Raw genomic sequence first — 20,744 nt, 5'->3', positions numbered from 1 at the left:
CTATGAAAACAATTATTTATCCCTCATCTTTTAAGGGGAACTTGCAGAATAATATTTCGGAATGAGAAAGCAGGCCAGCAGAATGGCAATACCACCAATGCCCACCATGTGATATTTCCCATTGTGGAAATTTTAGACCCTAATTTCCTTTCGGTGCACACAGCTGGAGAGTCCAGAGTCCCCTGCGTAGAGCCACAAAGCAGAGGTTCTGTACAACTTAACCGCAGGGATGACCCATGCCGAGGCAGTGATCAGTGTCTTTATTTGCTGTCTTAGAATTCTACATATTTATGCAGCTAAAGGTATGAGGGCGTACACGCTGGCAGCCGCAGAGCGGATGAGAGAACTGCGAAGACTCGATGCCAAGGAGCACAGAGGAAAGGTAAACTTTTTTACCGTTTTTATTTTTAAACCAGGAAACATGCCTTTTTCCTGGTAAAATCAGAAGTGCAGCCTTGGGGCCATCCATGGTTTTTAATTCCATTTCGTGTCTACCATCAAACATGTGGAACACAAGTAATGGGGGTGAATTGCTTGGGGGTGAATTTCACCCTGGGAACAGTGCAAGATTTGCTTCACGGCTTCAAGCTGGTAGCTCAGGCAGGTCAAGCTTCTGTCTCTCCCCCTACTCTAGACCAATACGGCTACAACCTGGATACCTGACGTATCCCAAGAGGCATATTGCACTCTGCCGGGAGCTCTCTCGGGCAACAGGAGGGTTCATTCTTCCCTGCACCGACTCTACTTCCAGCCCCATTTTCTTTTGTTGGTAATCTGTCATGCTGTTGCCAGAGTCTTGCATTATATTTATCTTGGTGCTATTTTCAGACTCCTCTGTTGGTGGCTGTAACTGCCAAGCAGCCAGCCATAGTCAATGATTTGCTACTGACAGGGGCAGATGTCAGTGCTGTTGATGACAAAGGGCAATCAGCTTTACATCTCGCCGCGACATATGGTTACGCCCAGGTCCTCCAGGTAAGAAGGGTTTTATGATTTTAATGGCACACACTGTAAAAAATACGATACAATGGCATGACTGATTGAGAGATCCAGGCCTAGCAGAAATGCCTCCAGAGTAAAGATGTCTGGATGTAAAGATCTTTGACTTATTTTCATGCTTTCCATTCACAAAGCTGAAGCCTATTTGCAATGAATCCACCACTTGCCGCTGTTGGAGATGGCATTTGGGGCTAAATAGACCATTGTTCTGACCCTGTCTGACAGCTGTCATATTCTTATTTTACACTTTAGCCTTTCACTTCCAAGGAACTTGTTGTATCACATCCAGATGGCAGTCGTAATTCATAATCTGAGTTCTGGGCCAAACTTTGTAGTTGAAATCTAGGTATATTATTTATATTGTATTAGTACCCAGAGTCGCAATCAGACCTGGGCCCTTTTGGACTCTGCTTCATATAAACATGTCAAACACATGTTCAGTGCTTTGAGCCCCTGAGTTAGTTTGCTGGTGGAAGAGACAATGAGAAGGTGTAACAACCAAACAGAAGGAGACATTTCTGTTTGTATTTCAAAGGGCACATCTACACAACAGACCTCTTCCAGCAAAGCTTTGTTGGTGGGACATGAGCCCTGATGGATTGGGCTATGCCAGCAAAATTCCTTACACAATCCCTACCCATACAACTCAGCTAGGCTGGTACAGCTCATTGTGCCTAACAGCTAGTGGTAGATAAAGCTATATCAAGAGCAGCTTTGCCAGTATAATCTACATCCACAATGGAAGCACTTTGCCATGACAGTACAGCAGCATTCTTACACGATGGGCGTGTCTACACATGCATTTACGCCGGATTCAATTTACTGTGCAGTAAGCAGGAATAGGCTAGTATCTACATGTGCAGGAGTTAAAGCACATTAATGCTGTGTGTGGACTGACTTGGGACTCATGTTAGTCCCGAGTCAGTCCACACACACCATGTTACTGCACAATAAGAAGTCTACACGCCCGTAACTGTGCAGTAACTAATCAGGCGTAAATGTGATACCTGCATGATGCAGGTATCAAATTTATGCTCAAGTCAGCATAAGACACCATATTTACTGTGCAGTATGGGTGTGCACATAGATTCATAGATGTTAGGGTCGGAAGGGACCTCAATAGATCATCAAGTCCAATCCCCTGCATAAGCAGGAAAGAGTGCTGGGTCTAGATGACCCCAGCTAGATACTCGTCTAACCTCCTCTTGAAGACCCCCAGGGTAGGGGAGAGCACCACCTCCCTTGGGAGCCCGTTCCAGACCTTGGCCACTCGAACTGTGAAGAAGTTCTTCCTAATGTCTAGTCTAAATCTGCTCTCTGCTAGCTTGTGGCCATTGTTTCTTGTAACCCCCGGGGGTGCCTTGGTGAATAAATCATCACCTATTCCCTTCTGTGCCCCCGTGATGAACTTATAAGCAGCCACAAGGTCGCCTCTCAACCTTCTCTTGCGGAGGCTGAAAAGGTCCAGTTTCTCTAGTCTCTCCTCGTAGGGCTTGGTCTGCAGGCCCTTGACCATACGAGTTGCCCTTCTCTGGACCCTCTCCAGGTTATCCGCATCCTTCTTGAAGTGCGGCGCCCAGAATTGCACGCAGTACTCCAACTGCGGTCTGACCAGCGCCCGACAGAGGGGAAGTATCACCTCCCTGGACCTATTCGTCATGCATCTGCTGATGCACGATAAAGTGCCATTGGCTTTTCTGATGGCTTCGTCACACTGCCAGCTCATGTTCATCTTGGAGTCCACTAGGACTCCAACATCCCTTTCCACTTCCGTGCCACCCAGCAGGTCATTCCCTAGGCTGTAGGTGTGCTGGACATTTTTCCTCCCTAGGTGCAGCACTTTGCATTTCTCCTTGTTGAACTGCATCCTGTTGTTTTCTGCCCACTTGTGCAACCTATCCAGGTCTGCTTGCAGCTGTTCCCTGCCCTCCGGCGTGTCCACTTCTCCCCATAGCTTTGTGTCATCTGCAAACTTGGACAGAGTACATTTGACTCCCTTGTCCAAGTCGCTGATGAAGACATTAAAGAGTATCGGTCCAAGGACCGAACCCTGCGGGACCCCACTGCCCACACCCTTCCAGGTCGAGACCGACCCATCCACCACGACTCTCTGGGTGCGACCCTCTAGCCAATTCGCCACCCACCGGACTGTGCAGTCATCTACATCACAGCCTCTTAACTTGTTCACCAGTATGGGGTGGGATACCGTATCGAAGGCCTTCCTGAAGTCTAAACATGTAGACGCACACCCATACTGTGCAGTAATTTTGGTTACTGCACAGTAAATACACGTGTAGACATGCCCGGTAGCAATGTTTAGTGGGCTATGACTGTCCTGTTTCACAGCCGGATTCTGATGCCCTGCCTCACACTGAAGAGCACCATAGTCTTCTATTGATTTCAACAGGATTTCTTGCAGTTCAAGGTGCTTCACAGCATGGGCGTCTAGTTCAGAATCTGACCCCTTAACAGGTCATCGTTTGCTAATAGAAGCCCTTTGCCTCTCTCTGTTTCTGTCTCTCTCTTTCTCTCTCTCCATCTCCAGTCCACTCCCAGTATAGGCAGCTTCATGGCAGAAAGTTATGGCCACTGTACTGATGGGATTTCACTAGGCTTGGGGCCACATTTCTTCTAATGGTGGGGCCTCAGTGTGAATGAAGAGTGTAGCAGGATCACGTCAGTTCTAGTAGTTGAATTCCATCACTAACTAACTGCACATCACACACCCTAAGTTAAGTCATGAGAAGGAAGTTAACGTGTAACATAATGAGCGCTTAAAACAACATGCCTTTCCTTCGGCTTAACAAAGTGCTGCGTTCTCAACAGATGCACTCCTGATGAGACACTTGTAAAACCTACAGAATGCTTTTCTTCATCTTGTTCACTGGAATACTTTTGCCCCGTTCTTGTTATGCAGTGTGTATTACAGCACAAGCTCTCATAATCAAAAATCTCAATCAAGATACTAAAATATGGATGAGTGAAGCTGTTTCACAAAAGCAAGAAAAGTGTAGTCCCTTTTAATATTTCAGATGAAAGGCTTCTATGCAGTACTGTGCTAAATCAATCGCCACAAAGACCTGAATGTTTCCAAATGACTCTTTCTGCATCCGATCCAAATCGTGCTCCTTTCCCTAGGAGTATTTAACTACTTTTATAAGTTTCTCTAGCAGGCCACCCCAGACGTTATAATCAGATGTGTTTGTATCACCCTGTCATGTTTCCCACATAAAAATGTTATGGTATGAATATTTCCAGTGCCAATTGACCTTTAGGAAATAAAGAGCTTGTTAATTATTGCTTTCCAAGACAACTCTGAATATTTTTGCATTCACATTACAGAGACAGGAGGGGGATTTAAGAGGCTTGGAATTTTACTGTTTGTTAGCTGAGAATTTCAATACATGAGTTTCCTTTTCTGGGAGGCGTTGGCTACATTTTAGGGTGGTTAAATTTAGACTCAGAGGAGCTGATATTAAGTCCTCTTTTGAAGGTTTAGGTGGAGCCTTATGCCTTGTCCAGCGGTGAACTTCAGCCTTCATGACCTAGATCCACGAGGCTAAAAGCCAGTGATGGCTGGTGGCTGAGTTTAAAAGCAAAAAATAGTTACCTCATTTCTTGCCCAGCTTTTAGTTTTAGCCAGTTGAAATTCCTGCTAATCGGTTGGCTCTGTTCAAAATGTTTGTGGGTGCTTTGATTGTTTTGTGTTAGACAACATTTGCTGAGAAAGTTCTCCTGTGCTTCCGTCAACTCCAGGTTATAATGTCATCAGGCCTTCCTCTGGACCTAGAAATGAAGGATTTTGAAGGTAAGGCCATTTGAGTTTTACCCTTTCCCCCCATAGTTCAATGTTTATGCTGGAATAATAAAAATAAATAATCATTCTGATGAGTATATGGGGCCCAGATCTGTAGCCAGTGAAGGCTGAAGGAGCTGTAGGCCTCACAGGTTTTGATTCAGAAAAAACTTAATCATGTTCTGACATCCCGTTTTATTCACCGGTGCTTAAGCAGATGCTTACAGTTAAGAACACACTACCTGAATGGAGGCTGTAATGGATTATAGAGGGCTGTATAATAGGGAATAGAGTATAAATAATGTATCCCAAGCTTTAGGGTCTGCAATCAAGATGAGTGTAGGTGCTGTCCATCCTGCATCCTCCCAACCAAGCTGACATTAGGACATTAGGGCTAGGGACAGACATTACACATAAACTGATTTAAGTGATTGGAAACTGGTTCAAATCTGCAACACAACAGAAGTTCAGTGCATATAGCTTTCAAAATGGCTGAAACCGGTTTAAGATAAACCTAGTGGATGTAGTGTCAAACTTAACTGATTTAGATTAAATTGGTTTATTAAACTCCTGTCCCAGATCCCCTCCAGATTCAAGTTGACTCACAGTCCCCCCGCATCCCAGGATGCTTTGCACCTCCGCTGCAACCCCCACCCTTGCAGGGTGGGCAGACTAACCTTGGCCTAAGCTGTTTGCTCCAGCTGATCTGGGAGGCATGCTGTAGTGCTCCCCAGCTTCTGACCTGGACCACTGCAGGCCTGTGACTGTATTTCCAGAATCAAAACTGAATGTCTGTTCACCTGCATATCGGTTCAATCTACCCAGCTTAGACTAACCTGAGAAGATTGAATAGATTCAACCTTGGGCTTTTTGAGTGTCTGTACTTAGCCTGGTTGCTTTGGGTTAATTGTGCACCAGGATCCTCCAAGAACACCGGGAGCCACACTGGGAAAATAGCTGAGAATGAGGCCAAGATCTAGAGCAAGTGCCAGTGACTACATAGAATTGGCTTTAATTGTGCCATATCTGTGCCAGTCCACCCAAGCAAGGTGATTCACCCTCAGGGAGGAGAAGTGAGACCTCCCAACCTAGGTCTAGGACTAGATGCAACTGGCAGAGGAAACACCCAGTTAAATAGAGGAACATGGAGAGTGACCTCTTTCCAGCATTTAATAGTCAGTTTGGTTCCCTGGTACAGGTGGCATTTAAAAGCCAGGTGAGAGACCCACCCTGCAACTTGGCCCTTGAGGTCTCTATGTCTTGGAAGCACATCATGCATACAGGCAAAACCTTTGTCCCTCACAAATCCAGGAAAGAAAACACTTTACGCTTCTCAAGCTGCTATTCTGTGGAGGCCAAGTTAACCTTGTTTTATTTTCTTGAAGGCCACACTCCACTCCACTGTGCCGTTCTGTGCCACAACTCCCTGCTCCGCGAGCAGCGCTGCCACTTCATGATAACAGAGGACCGGAAAAAAGAACTCCAGCACCAGATGGGGGAGGTGCAGTTGTGCATCCATCTTCTGGTGCACATGGGAGCATCCATCTACAGTCGGGTATGCAGGGAATGCCTTTGCTTTGTGGGACTTCACTGGTATCCCATTGTAATGTAACGGCAGCATTGGCAAGACCGAGAGACGTCTCCAAAACTGGACTCCAAGCCTACGGAGTAACATTTGTCTGCTCCAGACACTAAACTCTGCACCTTACGTTCGTACTGGAGCAGGAGGAAAAAATGTCAGTGAGAAAAGGAAGTAAATTACTTGCAAGAACAGCGACCTGTTTTTCAGCAAGCTTTAGCTTACACCTGGGAAGCTTAAAAGCAGCGGGAGAGGTGGAGCAGAGGGAGATGGTTACAGGAAGCTCTGAAGCCAATAAGGTGCAATGCAGCTGCAGTCTGATTAGCTTTTCTATTGGACAGATTTCAGAGTGATACAGTATGCAACGCATCTAATTGCTGTTCTGTCTTTCATAAACTATAAACTATTCCTATTCTATTTCTACTAAGGGCAGAGTGGTGTGTGCTTTATCATAAATAATCTGAGCAGGACAATAGCAGTGAGCTCAGGTCACAGAAATTAGAGCAAGGCTATGTTGTCGGTATATTATCAAGTGGAGCCAGGAGCTCCATTCTCTTTCAGCTCCTGACTCCTTTCCTAAAGCTTTGTGTTGTGCTGTTTTATTTTTTAACAGGATGTTAAAAGCAACAAGACAGTCCTTCATTACACAGTACAGGATGGGAATGTCTCCCTGCTCAAGTATTTCTTAGAACTCAATGCTTTCAAGTCCAAGGATTTTGTCAACAGTAAGGTGAGTTAGGAAATCTTGTGGTCCATAATATGCACAAACCAAAATTACCAGGATTTTAAATTTAAAATCAGTATCACAACTGTATTCCCTGTTGGAAATTACTGTATGCAGACATAGCAGACTATCCAAACTAAATGGCACATCAGCTGTTCCAAGCAATCTTGAACCCATGCATTCTGCTCCTGTTTGTGGACCTTCTACCTGGCATCATGGAGGAAGCTTAATGCAGAAGTCAGCTTTGGAGCTTTTCATCTTGACCATGTAAAAAGTCCTATCATTTCCAGAAAAAAGAAACAATTATTTGGGACAAACAAAATGTTTCATTAGACCCCAAACAAATGTTTCTTTAGACCCATTTGTTTTCAGGGTTTGTATTTCTTCTTTTAACTTTAAAGCCAAGTTTTACTAAATTTGCCTTCGCACCCTTGTTTCAGAGCAAGAAAGCAAAAAGGTTCATTTCTAAAATGCCAACATAGCAATGTTTCAACATTTCTCTCTCTCTTTTTTTTTTTTTTGGATAAAACTCTTGGCTGAATTTGATCCAAATTCATGTATGGTTTTGGTTGACCTGAACCTGCATTTCTAAGCAAGTAAATGATCCATTTGGAAAATTTCCCTCAACTCTAACACTGAGTAGCATTATCAAAATGCAGACACTTCTTATGATAAGTAATGCAGCGAGTGAGAAAGATAAGCAGGGAAAGGGCAACGGTTACTGGGTGAGGGTTATGTGTAAGATTGTGTCACACTGCAAGTGGAGGAAACAGCTCTGAAATGGTGCAAAGTACCTCTGCCTGTCCTGGTGTGACTATCAGAAACACACACAGCATGTCCATGCACGTGACTATCAGGTTCACATACAGCAGACCTCCTTGAAAACCAGCATTGTGCCTGGCGTGCAGTGCCCGAGCAAGATGTGACATCCACTAGACCTAACCTTCCATCAGATACAGAACAAGTCTGTTTCCTATATACCTAGTCTTCACCTTTTCTGGTCTATGTGGTCCACAGTTGCTGTGAGCAAGCCTTGTGCTGGCCTCATCTCCTGAGCTTTAGCAGACAGTCCATGGGCCATGTTTTGTTGGGTCTTGAGTCATAATAGGAGTTAGCTGTCATGTTCCATATCATTGCCTAGTCTAAATGGGTGAAATATTGTTGGCTTCAGCATGGTTTTTCCTGTTTATCCCAGGTGATGCCTGGCACAATCAGTTAAGTGCATGCCTCTCAGCTTTTATACAGAATTCTTGTTTCTCCTTTCGGCAAACGCCCTCAGTCTTGCACAACTTCTCCTTCTCCAGTGCAACATTTCTCCACCTCGGACTACATCCCAAGTCTTTGCCTAAAATCAAAATGTCCCTGTTCCTCCCATTAAATGGGAGGTTTGTCCATGTGCAACGTGTACTTGTCGGCATCCATTCCTGAGGAATGAGGAAGGACTTATATGGCTAATGTTGCAAAATTAACTTATTGTGTTACAGAGCCAGGGAGGAAGCTTTAGAGATCACTGTTAGGATGGATGAGACCCTGGTGTGAATCAAGGAGCACTGCTGACACAGGCAGAGGATCCCATCTTACACACCCATGTACTCAACAGCAAAAATCTTGCTGCCCAGTCATGAGCATACCAGAGTGACTTATCACTAGTGGGGTTTGCTTCTCAGTCTGAAACAAGATGTTGAGGAGGAATCTACCTTATCTAATATCCTTAACAGTTCTCTACATGACTCAGCATCCCAGAAGATTTGTATTCATTGCCATTAACCTGGTGAGGTCAACTTTGCCTTTCGCCCTGCAAATTTCTGTTTGACTAGGGACTGCTAGTGCCTTCTCCTTGTGTGCCTCGAGACAATTATCCTTATGTTCGTGGTCCTCATTCCTCCTTTATCTCTTAGGACCTATTATGCAGGCAAGAGCTTGTCCACTGGGGTCTGAGGTCTGATGCTATCTCCTGATTCTAATCTTTTGACATCGATAGCATCACCTTGGAATCTAATTGAACTGCAGTGTCTCCAGCAACCAGAAGGTCTCTGGATTGGGATCCCTTTCTGTGCTAAGGAATTGGGAGCCAACCCCTGCCCCTCTTCTGCTCTGCTGCCTTTCCCGGGAGATGCAGCAGCCCGGTCAACTGATTTTGTTAATTTTTATGCAGCTCCATCACCCTGACCCACCACTGCTTCAGGCCTCCCTTGCTCTTTTTAAAGATCTAATGTGGGAGTTTAGAGGGTCCCATTTCTGTCTGGCTTTCTCCCATTTCCTTGTAGCAGCTTGTCAAAGGAAATGTCCTTTTAATATTTACTAGCTATTGAGGTCAGGAGTAAGACATCCTAAGCAGATATTCAGGGATGTTATACTGAGTGCTTGATGAAAAGCCCAGTGAGATGAATGGGTTTGTTTTCTGAGGCCGTCCCTCAAGCCTACATAAGCACTTGACCTGGTAGATAGGAAGGGGGCAGAGACACACAAGGAGCAGGTTCTGGATTATGGATGGAGTTTGTTGTCAGGTTTTAACCTGATTTTTTTGCTGGCATCTTGCTACGATGTTGAAGTCATGCCTGTGTCTGCAGGTCCGAACTTCACCAGGATATTGAGTAAAAGCTGGCAGTTGAGATGCTCTCTTTTGACTGGCCTGGCTCATAACCTGCCAGCTTGTGGGCATTCAGCTGTCTCTTGCAGTACAAAAAAGATCCAGTCTAGCTCCAACTGAAGTCCATAGAAAGGTCCCAATGAAAGCTAGATCAGACCTTATATGGGTCAGGTTGTTTGTTTAATTCTTGCTTCCTGGAGATATCACTGGATCTGCCCGTAGACTGCTATCAAAGACACAGCAGGCAAGCACAGATGTTTCATTTTTAATGAGAAGCCATATAAATAGCTAAGCAACCGTCACTGTGTTTTATAGAAAGGTTAAGTTGACACAGTAGATTTGCTTGTAAAAATACCTTGCAATGGAAGTTGTTTTCCTAAGACAAGCTCGTAACAGTTTCAGATTTATTTGCTATTTCATTGTGCGTTTTAAAATATCTTTTGCCTCACTCACGTACCTGATATAGAAATACTTTGGTATTGTTTTTATCAACTCATACTGAAATCAGTTATACCTTTCAACTTTGAAGCTTTACAATTGAGCTCATGAAACTGTTGACCAATCATCACTGTAAAGCAATTAAGTATTATTATTATGTTAGTAGCATGTCAATGGACAAATAAAATAGGCAATCAATATGAATGAAAAGAGCAGCAGAGCAGCATCTATCAATTGTAAAAATATGAAGCTGGTTAAAGTCATGATAATGTTCATAGAGTCTCATAAATAATGCCTTGTCACATATTTATTTTATTAATTATTTCTCATCACGCTCTTAACTCTTCTAGCTATGCATAGCTACAGCACCGTCCTCTCCTTGAAACTCAACCTATTGCTATACATTCCCGCGCCACCTAGCGACCTGGCAAGGGATTAGGTTGTATTTTAAGAACGTATATGATGATGAACAAAGGACCAGATTCCAGAAGGCATTTAAACCTCTCTTTAACTTTAAGCATGTGCTTAGTTAGGGTAGAAGCTAAACTTATCTACCTGCTTTAGGTCTCTCCTGAATAAGGATGCTTTCCACAACTGGAATGCTGGGCACAACATTTTCCCCCTAAAATAGCCATGGGACAGCTGCATGTAGTGCATCCACATTGCACCACATTTTAGCATGCTTAGGTTTAACCTCGCTTCTCCACATTTGACTTTTTCATGGCCATCAAACACTGAATACTCTCTAAGTGGCCTCTCTTTCTAAACTACTGATCTGGCCTATGCCACACAGCCTGCAAACCTCTGCAAAATCAAATCTGTCTGTTTGGGAACTCTGATTGTTGGGTTGTTCATGTGCACACAAGGCTTAAAGCATCACAACCCTCAGTCAGCTGTATTGTTTTAGAATCACTGTTACCCCAGATCTAGAGCAATCCTACTGTGCCACGGCAGTCAGATTAGGCAGGATACCCTAGAGCTGCCAGTCTCTTTCAGCCTTCTCATCTCTACCTTGATCGTTCTCCATGTTATAAACCCAGAGTAGGGAAGGGAGTGGTGCACTTTATTCCTGGCCCTGACTATAAGATGTGCCCCTAGGCTCACGGGAACACAGCTTTGCACATGGCGGCTGCCCTCCATCGTGACAAAAACCAGGAAGAAATTGTCAAGCTGCTCCTAGACCATGGGGCAGACCCAAGCATCAGAAACTTGGACAACGACCAGGCAATTCACATGGTGCCGGCAGGAAAGGCTGGGGATCGGGTAAGCATTACATCCCATGTGTAGTGTATATGTGGTAAACAGATATAATTTCTCTGTAAATACATGCATCTCTAGAGAGGTAGTAAGGATGAAATAGGCCAAAATTTCCCTTTTGCTCCAGTACATTTCACTCCACTTGTGCTCCATTCAGGGCAGAGTTTCTATTAGGCTCCTGCTGCAGTTGCCATTGCTATTGTAAGTTGTAAGGCCCAGATTGTAAGGGCATCATTGTTTTTTGACTGTGTTGGTTTTCAGGGGGAGGCAGCTTGAAGCCCTCAACAGGGGCCAGATTTTGGAAGATGCAGAGTGACTTCTCTCCGCAAGGGCAGGTCCCTAGAGGTGTCTCCAGTGGGGACCCACAATTACTAGTCACTTTAGAAAAATCTTGGCCCAAATCTGGCATTCCAAGGGAGTTCCCAGCCTCCCTTCCCCCCTGCTCTGAGCAGCAGCACAAGTGTCACTGCTCAACAAAAATAAGGAGAAATTCCTAGCTCTAGTTCTGCTACAATTGCTCCTGGTCAGAGTGAAGAAGAACTAGAACCGCTCTCCAAAGCAAGTGGCAAAGCCAGGGCCTGCTAAAGGTGATAGGAGTAATTCCCCAAGCAATGTCCTCTCCTAAACACACATACAAACCTCTCTGCATTAGCAGGGAGGCCCCATTACAGCAAAAGGCTGCTAGGATCATGTAAAAGTATGCGCAGACAAAGACACGTCCCTCCTTTGGTAGCTCCAAAAGCAAGGAACACAATGCAGGGATTAACCGGTGCTCTGAGGAACGCTGAAAAATGTCAGCACCTGGCTCTTCTGCGAGGGAACGATTCAATCTTTGCAGGTCTGTGAGAGGCTACCTGAGCCCAGCGTAATCTGTATGGGACTGTATGCGCCACATACACGACCACATACGATTTCCACGATTCTGTTCCATTCTATTATTTGTTCGTGTGTTTTGTAGGTCAGGCATTTGCTGAAGAAAGGCCGGGTCACATCAACGCTCGCATCCTGCCGTCGAAATGCCCGATGCTAGATGGCCTGCAACTTTGGAGGGAGTATTTTGTGTCGTCTTTGTGATCATGCTGCCCCTCTTGCAGAGTCCGTGCTAGTAATTAACCACTGAAACAGCTCGTCTTGTGGCCTGATGGTTTTCTTAGTCCACAGAGCCTTTAAATCGAGACTTGAATGGCTTTGTAGAAGAGGCGCTGTAGTCTGTCCATAAGTTGTGGAGCTCTGCACAGGCACTTCAGGGTGAAACTCAGTGCCTTGTTTTGTGGGAGCTCAGCCCCCTCTGCCTTTAAAATCCACGAAGAAGGAAAAGCTACGACTTCAGCTCTGAGAGCAAGTGTGCCACAGGCAAGTAGGTCAAGCTCATCTCTGTATTTCAGAACCTCTGAACCAAAGGCGTCTAAAGGGAAGGTTCGCCAAGTTGTCTTGCCACGCTGTGCCTGGGAGTGTGGTGCCAGTGCGGTGTTGTCAATGCTCAGCACACACGCACGAATCTGGCTTCTTGCTCTAAGAAGGGAAAGCAGGAGCTCACGGAGCCAGGTCCCAACTAGTATAATTTGAATAGCTCCACTGCTGTCAATACTGCTGCTCTGATTTACCTCTGCTGAAGATCTGGCTCAGGAGCTCTATTTAGGGAATTCACCACACATCCTGTATATAAAACAACCAGGCCTAGCTGATCATATGGCCTTATCTTAGGCAAATCTGCAATGACTGGTGGGATGCTGCCGCTCTAATCAGGCAGTTAAGAGGGACGAGGAAATCAGATTCTCCTACAAAAGTCAGGTCATGACGTTAAAGGGACCAGAAGAGAACACAGTGACTGGCTGATTCATTGCAAGTGCAAAAGTGAACGTAGACTGCCAGTCGCATGCTCTAGCTGCTCCAAAAAGGAAATCAAAGCCTAAGGAAATCCAGAGTTTAAGGCTCACTGGATTTTACTCTCAGGTTCAAATGTATTTAAATTTATATTTTATAAAACTGTTTAAGTAAACAAAACCTATCCAATATGGCGAGCAATATTCAGGATACTCATCTGAGGTTTCAGCTCAGTACATCCTAGCAGGAACGATCGTTCCAGAAGCATTAAAATAAAAGAATTTAGATGCCTCCTTGGCTGCAACCAGGGACTGTGTAGCATGCGTGATGAGGGGTGCCAAGAGCCCCCACAAGAGAGATACAGGACATGGAAGTCAACAGAAATAAAGAAACTGCAAACTGCACATGAAGGATCTCCTGGAGGACTGGGGGCAAAGGCAGGACTGTATAGCACGCTCTTCTGCTGACATTGGTAGTGGAATGTGCATTATAATGGGTTCTCCCTATTCTTTCTGTGAAATGATTTGTGAATTGCTGTGCAATTGTAGAGTGAGAATGATGTTGCTGCTGAGCCAGTAGCAATGTAGGAGAACAAAAGTGACATTTGGTAAATCAGCCCTGGTAAAGCATTACTTTTTTTTTTTTTAATGATATTTAATATGTTGACTATGCATCTTTAGTGGCTCTTTGTCACATTCTCAGGATAACTCAGAGGAATTTTAGCAGAATTAAACAAAAAAATGAAGGGTAAACTCACTTAACAGAGACGCGAGTGACTTGATTAATCATCCAGCGTCTGATTTTTCACGAGTACATCCAAGTTGCATAAGAGTCTTGAAAATTTTGCTGAGAATTTTAAACGAGGTGGTTAGCAGGTTTAGATGAAAGCCATTTAGAAATGTAGATATGTTGATTAGAGATTGCTGCAACTCCCAGCCCTTTCTCTAGCCTTCCCCTTCCACTATCTGAATACCTCCTCTAAGTACATCGGGTCTACATACCTGTCAACATCCTCTGACAAAAATATTGATTGTATATTTGCATGTGTTTGCATATATTTGCATAAATTCAGGCACAAGGCAGCCAAAGTGCATGCCTTCTTATTTTGAAGATATGCTGTAGCAAACTCGGATGTGGGGAGTACTTGCATTCGTGCAGCACTGCCATATGTATGGATGTAAATAAATAAGTCTCCACGTATTTCAACTGCTGCCATCAAACCCCCCGAGTCTGTGCATGTCGCTCACTTGTCAGACCAGCTTAAAGATCCTACTCAAGTGGAGTTTGATGTGAAAAGCTCTTTGCCTCTTAAGCTTATTTGTAAAAATGTATTCTGTGTCTCCCTGGAACAGGTGGAATAAAGCATTCAACTCTTCTTCACCTGATGCAAGTGCAGAAGCTCTTACCTCACCTGCTCATTTACCCTGCCATGCGAAAGGCTGAGCAGCTAATAATACCAGTGAATAATAATACCATCGAGTAATACCATGAGTAATACCAGTTAATAATACCATCGCTTTTATGTATCACTTTCCAGCTATAGATCTCAGCGTTCTGTTTAACAGATGGAAAGCATCTGTCTCTTCCTTTCACCAAAGCCCGGAAGATGGTGTGACTTGCAGGGTGAGTCAGGGGAAGAGCTGGGAAGAGACTGCAGGTCTGCCAGCTCCTCAGCAGATCAGAGAGAGCTCAGGTTCCCCACTTGACTAGAGCAGGCATCCTTACAAGGGCTGCTTTCCACCTTTCCTCCCTGAATGGCAGTGCTCTGCATTCCTCCTTGAATTATGCTGTTATTGGAAGACATAATTCATGACTAGAAACTATAAATTGTGCATGTGCGCGCATGTGTGCACAACAGTAAAGCTGCTAACCCAACATGATGCCTGGCTCTGTATTGCCCCAAGACCCTTTTGCGCTCTCCCAGTTAGAAAGAGCCCTTAATATGAGAAGAGCAGCAATATCCAACAGAGCTACCTCAGACACTGCCTAAGGGACCTAAGAGGACCTTGATGTCATTGTGAAGCAGACTCAAGACTGCTACAAATAAAACATGAGGTAGAATTTGTATTAAGAGTAGTAACAGATGCTTAATAATTGTAATCATCAGTATATTAATGAATGCATTTGACAAAAGACTCACTAGGCTGTGTAAAATCATGCTGTTCTCCTCCTCTCCTAATACAATTTCCCCCATAGAAATAAGAGCCTGGGTCCAGACTGTTTAAAATGAACCGAGATGTTTGCTTAGCCACACGACAAGTGATAGCACCACCTGATAACAGGACCTCTACAGAGTGCCCTGTGCAGAGCACAAGTATAAGACCTGGGCACCACTAAATCCCCCCTATGGCTGCACAGTAGGGCTTAAATAATACCTGGGCTTTGGGCTGACTCTGCCCCAGGGAAGGTCATGCACCGAACAGTACCCTCCTCTGCAATTTGTCCCATTGCTCAATTCAAGGGATAATGCACCATGAGAAAGGGTGGCAGAATCTGACCCCATGTTTAGACAGGCTTATCCTTTCCAACTGGGGACGCAGGACAAGTTGTTAGTAACAAAGAGCTGTTATCATTAAACAAATGGTCTGGAGAAGTGGCACTGCAGAAACTCTCCAATGGGTCTGTTGTAGAGAGCAAAGAGCTTGTATTTGCTGAGTTAACTGAGTGCACAGATCCTAGATCTGAGAGGCTTTCATTGTGCCTACATCTGCACATTGCAGTTTGAAATGAGAAAGCTAAAAGGCTTGATCTAAAGTGTCTATAAGAAAAGGAATATCTTAATATTAATAGCGAGCAAGTGAGAGAGAGACGGACCTTTAATTATAAAGGTATTAGCTGAATCCCCAGGTGGTGCATGTCATTGTAACTGCAGTGATGTCCATGGGTCCTTGCCAGTTTGCTCTGGTTGAGGATCCAATATATTCTTTTTTAAACATATAGGAAGGGGAAGAAAAATAGCTTTTCTTATTGTTGGAAATGCCAAGGATCAGCCTTTGATGAATTGTCTGCTTCGATCCCTGGCTTTCTGTTCATAGCCCTGAGATTGCTGTGTCAACAGCTGACAAGTTTTTACATGCACAGAATGTGTCATCGAAAATGAATGAAAGTCCCAAGAAACTGGAAACATTACAACAAACATCTCTAATATGTTTCCAGTCCCAGGCTCAGAGATTGATTAAACAAAAGGAGAAAGAGCAGCCGAGGAACCCGATGACTTTACTCTCATTCAAGATGGCTGTGAAAGGTCAAGAAGATGGTGCGGTTTGTTGCTGAAAAATCCTCAGTTGGAGGCTGGGAACAGAAATGTCATTGTGGGTGCCCAGACTCCTGGGCAAAGCATGGTGATCAAAGCACAAGAAACAGCCGAAGGGGCAAAACTGCTTCAGAGGCTCCGCTACCAGGCTGAATCTGCACCCCTACGCTGCATGCTTCCTCCTCAGGGCAAGAGGAGGGCCCCATGAATCCTGGGGTTCCCATGCTGCTTCAAGTGCTAGAGCAGTTTAAAGGGGCTTGAAGATGAATGGAAAGGAGATCCCGAATGGGACAGGTGCTTGGGCTTTCTCTCTAAATAGATTCCTTCCCAATCACTTCTTTATCTAGTAATCATGCAGCTTTTTGAAGGACACACCGAAGAGAAAGGAAAAACAGAGTAGGGATCTTTCAGGGCTTCCCCTAGAGCTCAGCTTCACCTTTCTGCCTTGCTGGGCTATGTGCTGGAGGATTAATACAGGTAAGTTGTTATTTTCTTTTGTTGGTCTCCAATGAAAAACAGCTTCTTATGGAAAGCATCAGTGAAGACAGAAGGGTCTGTGCCAGAAGACAGGGCTTCAATTCCCATTCCTGCCTTCACAGCCATGGATTTGGGGCAAGACCTGTGCTGTGAGATGGGAATAATGCTTGTCTGTTTTGTTTCACCCCCATCTATATGCTGATAGCCTGGTACTTTGGCTATCTGCCTGTGAAGCCAAGACACGTTGTTGCGCTGTCACACACCTGTCACCATTTAGCACTGAAGTTGTTGACTTCCTTGCTGGCACCATCCACCTGGTAACCGCCCAGAAGGAAGCTGGGGGTGGTAATTATAAATCTCATTACAGAAAGATAAATTAATGAATTGGCTGATTTTTCCTTCCTACGGCTACTTTAACATTCTGGGATCCTGCATTCCAACACCTTTCCCTGTTTGTCACAAATTCAGGCTGAAGTTTTCAAAACTTAAGTAGATTAAGTCCATCTGTGTGCATGCATTTAATAGAAATTGGGCATCCAGACCTTAATAGATGGCTTTGAAAATCCTAGCTCAGCCTTCATCTCCTACAGCTGTGAGCCTCCATAGCCTCTCTTCTATATGATGAAGCTGGCAGATGTGACTGCAACATGTTAGTCATACCCAAACCAATAATGGAGCAGCACCACAAACACAACCCTGCCCCAGACCCCAATTTTTTAGAAGTGGAGACCCAGGCTAATCTACAGGGATCCAACCCACCTTAATAAAAGCTAGCTCTGGTATGTGCATGCATGTTGCAGTCAGCCCCTTGACTGCAGTGTGGGTATAACCTAAGTCTGAAATATTCCCCTTAACTAGTATGTGCAGCCAGAAAATGCAAAGATAATAGATCCAGGCCTATATAATGTTGGTGGGAATCTTATAAAACCTGGATAGACTGGTTGATTTTAGCTTAAATTGCCAAAGCCCTCCAGACCAAACTAGAAAAAAAAATGTTGCAGAATTTGGTTAATCCAAGAGCAAAAGCAACCAGCTTTCTGTTGTTTGTAGGGGCCCAGGTTTCACCACAGGATTCCTTGACTTGCCTGTCAATATAAGAACAACATCGGTAGCATATAGCCCAGTCTCCAGGAGAGAAGGCCATCCTGTAGAGACCTTGGAAAGATTTCAGATGCTGGGCATTTCCCCTGGGACAGGCCAGAAAACAACAATTCCAGTCTCTTCATCTGGAAACTCCCTCTACCAAAAGTTTTCTCAATTGGTATTAAAAGACAAAACAGCCGGAAGGAAGCCCTATTCAAGTTAGGTCCAATAGAGCTTATTAATAGTGGTATCTGCCTTGGTTAATGTGGAGGTCTGCAGATGTATTATTTTTCAGTAGAAATAGGGATATGGTGTCGATCGTAGTATCCCCTACAGACTTCAGCTGATACCGAGAAGACGTAGCTGCATAGAGAGCGTGGGAACTCAGCTTAAAAAGGTGAGGTGCAGCAAGGCTTATCATTAACCCAAGGGTGCAGAATACCATACATTATTCCTAGCCTTCAGAAAGAATCACCAGGAACTCAGCCATTCAATTCACCCGGCTTCAACTTTGCACTCTTTGGCAAATACAAGCAGGATTTAGTCTGACACCTCATACAATATCTTAGTGGGGGACTTGGCCTAATCTCCACAGATGCAGCACAAGTAGCTACATGCCGTCCAGTGACATCTCGCCAGGCACTGGAAACGCACCTTGGTTTCTGTGTGAGCAACACAACTACTTGCTGTAATCTGCATTGCACCCAGGAAGCTAGTTTTGAGAAAAAAGATGAGCATAGCCATATAGCTAAGAAGCTGGGCTGGGGACGTGCTCTTACAATTGAGAAGATGCTTAAATGCACTGCTGAATCCAAAGCCTTATTGTCCTGACGGTTCAATTCCTCTCTAAAACAAGGGTTAGGACACTTCCCGTCTCCCACCTTCCCTCCGTCTTGTATATTTGAATTGTAACCTCCACCGGGCAAGGACCATCTTAATACTTGTATCCACAGCCCTGAGCACGAAGGGGTCCCAGCCCCAGTCCAGGCCTCTGGCAGTTTAATATAAATATCAATTTAATTTGTGCATGTGCTCCTTGCACAGCCCTTAAATAAAAAGAAACCTAAGCAGTTCCCAGGTGGCTGAGCTGACCAAACAGAAGCGAGCAGGCCAGGTCAAGATCTCAGCTAGCGAACACTTCTGTGGAGCCCACTGAGAAAAGAAATGCAAACAGAGAAGGAAATGGATCTGCCTAGAGATACCTGACAGCAAAAAAATGGATTAAATGCACAGAACAGACTGGTGCAAAACATTTCCCCATGGATGGTGTTCAGGCAAGTTGGGAAGGAACTGAAAATTATTTAAAAAAATGTTTTAGCATATGAAAAATGTTTTATTATATGGATAGATGCAAAACTCGTGTGCAAAGATGTGCATGGTCATACAGCCCTAGGGTGGAAAGGCCTCCAGCGCTGGGCACTGGATATAGAGACTTGCAGCTTCATCGCTGGCCTTTTCAAAGACAACTCCTACACTGAAGCACCTTGGAAAACACCAGGGCAGCGCATTATTGCATGCAGCCTTGCTGTTGGGGCTGCTGAGCCCTAGCTAAGAGGCCACCAGAGGTCGTTGTGTTCCAGGTAGAGCACGCTACGCCGTCCGCTTTCCTTAAAGCCGAAACCACGAACAGGAAAAATGTCAGAGAAGGCTCAGGGTTGTACTTAGGATCCTCCTTCCTTGCCATATAACTAGCAAAGCTGTCTTCTGTGTCAGCCCTCTTGACCCCCTTACCTTGCTGACTGCACCTGCAAACAAGGGTGCTGTTTCACCCAGCATACTATGAACGTGCACGTGCAATGCCAGCAAGGTGTGTGGCTCCTGACATAGGAAATGCAGCCACAGCTGCTGCCCTGGGGAGTTTGAGCACAGGCTGTTGTCTGTGGCATGGTGCAGGGAGGGAGGATGGCCGATGGAGTGGTGAGAGGGGCAAGGGGCTCATTTTGGTGGGTGCGCTTTGGATTAATGCTATCCATGCTGTATCCACTGGTGTGTTGCCCTTCATCAGCACAGAGCTAGCAGCTGGCATGGTGCAGTGAAGGGTTGTAGGAAGGCTAGGATGCGCTTTGACCTGCAGGGTTAGGGAGGAGGGGTTAGCTCCTAAAAGATTGAATGCCCTTAGGTCCTTCAGACCTGGCTTTCATGTGCACAGAGGAGAAGGAGCGCTCGCTTTGGGTGGTGCGGGCTGGTCCTGCAGCTATCTCAGCCCCGTCGTGCCATTTGGAGGTGCCGTGTTATTCTGTACATCACTGAAAAGCATTCGGCTTGTCACACATCTCAGATAAAAGCAACCCCCCTGGAAAAGGTTCCTTATTTTATTAGGCTGATGAGGTGTTGTACTGAAAGCTGGAGAGAGCAGGAGAGGAATAGATCAGTCTAAATGGCGTTTGAAATCTCTGGTGTTTGCCTCAGAGACTCAATGTGTATTGGGTGAATGGACTTATCCTCTACAGCTGATGGGACATACAAGACGTGGCTGGGGAGAGAGAAATGCTGGCCCACATCCTGGAAACCCTTACACAACTGAGTAAACTCTCACATCAGAGCAGGCCCCTTAAAATTTCCCCTCGTCCCCCTGCCTGCTTGCAGGATCAAGGCCTCTGCTTCTAAGAGAAGAGCCCTGGGTGGCTAAGAAAGACAGGTTTCCTCGGAAGGACTGAGAGTCTCTGCTGAACCTTGCAGGAATGAACAGGCACCATAAACCAGTATAAAATTATTTATTTGTCA

At 45.0% G+C, this 20,744-nt stretch overlaps 1 protein-coding gene across 1 annotated transcript; it reads left to right on the top strand.

Annotated features, from left to right (window-relative positions):
• Positions 1–194: 194 nt before the first annotated feature.
• Positions 195–14,592, top strand: NFKBID (NFKB inhibitor delta). Its single transcript, XM_019490194.2, has 7 exons — positions 195–382; positions 829–975; positions 4,756–4,807; positions 6,181–6,350; positions 6,988–7,104; positions 11,225–11,389; positions 12,342–14,592. Exons 1-7 carry the CDS (start codon positions 230–232, stop codon positions 12,411–12,413), a joined length of 876 nt encoding a protein of 291 aa, XP_019345739.1. The 5' UTR covers positions 195–229; the 3' UTR covers positions 12,414–14,592.
• Positions 14,593–20,744: the final 6,152 nt, after the last annotated feature.

The sequence above is a fragment of the Alligator mississippiensis genome, chromosome 16 (genome assembly GCF_030867095.1).
Source record: "Alligator mississippiensis isolate rAllMis1 chromosome 16, rAllMis1, whole genome shotgun sequence".
Lineage (NCBI taxonomy): Eukaryota > Metazoa > Chordata > Crocodylia > Alligatoridae > Alligator > Alligator mississippiensis.
This window is presented reverse-complemented; position numbering and strand designations above follow the sequence as displayed.

Bases quoted from the DNA above. Each gene is read 5' to 3' on its own strand.
- NFKBID (XM_019490194.2), top strand. From the start codon at position 230: ATGACCCATGCCGAGGCAGTGATCAGTGTCTTTATTTGCTGTCTTAGA. The intron at 6,351-6,987 runs GTATGCAGGGAA...ATTTTTTAACAG, and splicing joins GAGCATCCATCTACAGTCGG to GATGTTAAAAGCAACAAGAC. The intron at 7,105-11,224 runs GTGAGTTAGGAA...ATGTGCCCCTAG, and splicing joins AGGATTTTGTCAACAGTAAG to GCTCACGGGAACACAGCTTT.